The sequence below is a fragment of the Halichoerus grypus genome, chromosome 2 (assembly GCF_964656455.1).
Source record: "Halichoerus grypus chromosome 2, mHalGry1.hap1.1, whole genome shotgun sequence".
In the NCBI taxonomy this organism is placed as follows: domain Eukaryota; kingdom Metazoa; phylum Chordata; class Mammalia; order Carnivora; family Phocidae; genus Halichoerus; species Halichoerus grypus.
This window is the reverse complement of record NC_135713.1, coordinates 147,307,609-147,311,052: the sequence shown is the minus strand read 5'-3', so window position 1 is coordinate 147,311,052 and position 3,444 is coordinate 147,307,609. Positions and strand designations below refer to the sequence as shown.

The following is a 3,444-nucleotide window of genomic DNA, read 5'->3' as shown; positions in this document are numbered from 1 at the left end:
ACCAAATATTTATAGTTGCCACTTCATGGATTGTTTTATATAAAATTACAAAATTCTCTGGCTTTCCTTATCCCAATCTCCAGCTATTTTCCCATTAATTCCTCTTATTTTAAATATTGTAGTCTTTTTCATATTTATTTTATTAATTTTGTATCTCCCCACATTGAAATGCAAACGGAATGAGATCAAAGTTTTCTGTCAGTTCTTATCATTGTTTACTCCTAGATCACCAATGCCTAGAGCAGTGTCACAAATAGTTAAAACATTAAATCAGTTGTTGAATGAATGCATAAATGAGTGAATTATGCACTTTGCTCTACATTACAGCATATATTTACATAGATCCTTTTAATGGTATGTGTTTGAATAGATTATATCTCCTTTTTATTGTGTTTCAGATATTAAGGAGGATATTACAAAATATTTGTTGTGACATGCAAATACTGAGTTAACATGGATGAAATCTATTGCTTTAGAGGGCTAAATAATGTTGATAATAACACAATTTTTCCAGCTTAAAGATTGGAAATGCATCCAGTTTCAAAAACTATCTTTAAGCCATTCTGAAACCAGCAGGATTCAAGGTATTTATCAATTTATTTATTTCATAAATATTTCTGAGAGTTTATATATTCCAAAACAGTATTCCAGGCAAAGTGATCTCTGTTGTTTCATCTCAATCAATAAGGATTTCCCAAAGTGATATCTCCTGTACAAATATCCATTATACCAACAGACTTCTCATGGCCCCAATAACTTCTTTATTCCTCAGGCTGTAGATAAATGGGTTCAGAAGAGGTGTGATGATGGTGTAAAACACTGCCACTGTCTTATCCTGTCCCGGGGAATGCAAGGAGTGTGGCCTTGTATAGGTGGAGAGAGCAGTCACATAGAATAGGCTTGCCGCAATCAGGTGAGAGGAACAAGTGGAGACAGCCTTTGTCTGTCCTTTACCTGAGCTCATCTGAAAAACCACAGTAAGTACACAGGCATAGGATGCTAGAATGGCCAAGAATGGCAGCAGCAGAATAATAAGCCCACTCAGAACGACTGTATACTCATATGTGGAAGTGTTCTGACATGCCAGTTGTAATAGAGATGGAAGTTCACAGAAAAAGTGGTTGATGAGCCGTGATCTACAAAATGGAAGATGAAATACATACAATGTGTGTACTAGAGCATTGATAGAACAACTGGTCCATGCACATGTGACCATGAACCAACAGATCTTCTTGCTCATGAGTAAAGGATAATGCAAAGGGTGACAGATGGCTACATATCGATCATAGGACATGAAACCAAGGAGAAGAGCTTCAGTCCCACCAAGGACTATGAACACAAATGTTTGAATCTCACAGCCTAAAAAAGTAATGGTCTTACTATTTGACAGAAAGTTAGTGGCCATCTTGGGCACTGTGGTGGTGATGTTCATTATATCCATGAAGGAGAGCTGACTGAGTAGAAAGTACATTGGAGTGTGGAGTCTGGTGTCCAGTCGAATGAGAAGGATCAGTATGATGTTCCCCATCAGAGCCACTGCAAAGAGGATTACAATGGCAACAAAGAGGAAAGTGTCCATTTGACCATATTGGAAAAGACCAGAAAGTATAAAATCTGTTTTGATGCTTTGATTTCCTGTCTTCATAGTTTAACCTGAAATATCAGAGCAGATTGTATCTAAAGATTCCATGTAAGGACAATGACTGTACTTCAAGAGAAAAGAAAATGATTATTAATGAATGCCTTGAATTGCCTCCACACCACTGCCCTAGCCAAGTAAAATATACAGACTGTACACTGCTTTCATTTTCTTTGCAAAATGAGTGGAAAACAATGTATCTTATTCCAGTAACTTTCAGAGAATAAACCCTGGATGATGAGAGCTTAACCTATCTCTACACACAAGACAACTTTTAGAGAATGTATGCATATTCAATTTCCCTTAGCTCTATACTTATTGATTATCAGATGTATTACTCACATTCAATTACCCAATGAATTTATGACAGTATTAAAAGCACTCTAAATTTCTGTCCAGTTTGAAAAATACATGTTTTATCCTCTTCTTTTCCTTTAAATACAGAATTCTTAGGCCTTTTTAAGCACATACAAAGTTATCTAATTATTTTCCCTCACCTCTAATTCTAAAGGGTAATACTCTGGTAAGTATTAAAAACACTGAATGGGACACCTGGGTGGCTCAGTCAGTTAAGCATCTGCCTTCAGCTCAGGTCATGATCCCAGGGTCCTGGGATGGAGTCCGCATCAGGCTTCTTGCTCAGTGGGGAGCCTGCTTCTCCCTCTGTTTGCTGCTCCACCTGCTTGTGCTCTCTCTGTCTCTCTCTCTCTGACAGATAAATAAAATCTTTAAAAAATAAAAATAAAAACATTGAATGCTGTAAAAATATTTTCATAAGGTTCAGGAAATTAATTTTAGGCTATGCCACATTACTGTATTATAAATAAAAAAATTCACTTGATGGATGAGAAAAAAGTACAAAGTGCATGTTAAGATGAGAAGACCTAAAAGATATCATGCATCTTCTTTCCCTCAAGAAATAAATTCTCTAACACCCAGACACCTCCTCCAACATCCAAAAGCATTTCCAGTTGTAGATAAAATTCTAAATGTGAGTGCCAATCACACTAATATAAAATAAATATATTGAGGACTGACAACTTTTATCATATGTTCACCAATATAATTTAAAAATTACAATTCCCAACCTTAAAACAATTGTAATTTTCATGTGGCTCTGGTGCATTAAGTACTGTCTTGGAATTTCAAGTTGAAGTAAAAATATTAAAATAATATCATCTTAAAGTTTGTTTTAAAACCAAACTGGAAACTTGTCAAGAGAAAGGAAGCAGTATTAAAATTTATATTTACCATGCTGAATTTCAGAACAAGTTATATGTTATTAGGTCCATAAAGGCTGAAAGTCAAAAATTTCTACCTAAAAAACTTTATCAAATAAGCAATTATATATAGTTATTTTCATCATAATAAAAGTTCATGATTCTTATCATAGTCCACACATATTTTTTGCATTGTTTTTTTCCACATTTCCCTTGAATTTTGAACTCTGCTTTTATTAAAAATCTTTAGTGTAAATTTTATTTAAGGTAAAGGTATTAGGTAACTGATATCAGGAGATAGAAACTAAAGAAATGAGTAGAAATGGAAGCCATACATATAGAAAATGTGTTAGCACCTTCATATTTTCAGTCAGGAATAAGGTCAATATAAAAATGGAATTATTAATGATAATCAGGACTTGCATGGAACTATACAATTTACAAAATAATTTACTTTAATGAAGGGGGGGTATCTGAGGGGGACATGAACCATGAGAGACTATGGACTCCAAGAAACAAACTGAAGGTTTTAGAGGGGAGGGGGTGGGAGCATGGGTTAGCCTGGTGATGGGTATTAAGGAGGGC

General features: G+C 35.0%; 1 protein-coding gene across 1 annotated transcript; it reads right to left on the bottom strand.

The window, feature by feature from the left end:
- Positions 1-724: 724 nt before the first annotated feature.
- On the bottom strand, positions 725-1,645 carry LOC118528603 (olfactory receptor 2AK2-like). The gene has a single exon (XM_036081043.2). It carries the CDS (start codon positions 1,643-1,645, stop codon positions 725-727), a length of 921 nt encoding a protein of 306 aa, XP_035936936.2.
- Positions 1,646-3,444: the final 1,799 nt, after the last annotated feature.

What these genes read in the sequence shown, in the direction of transcription:
- LOC118528603 (XM_036081043.2), bottom strand. Translation starts at nt 1,645, where the DNA reads ATGAAGACAGGAAATCAAAGCATCAAAACAGATTTTATACTTTCTGGT.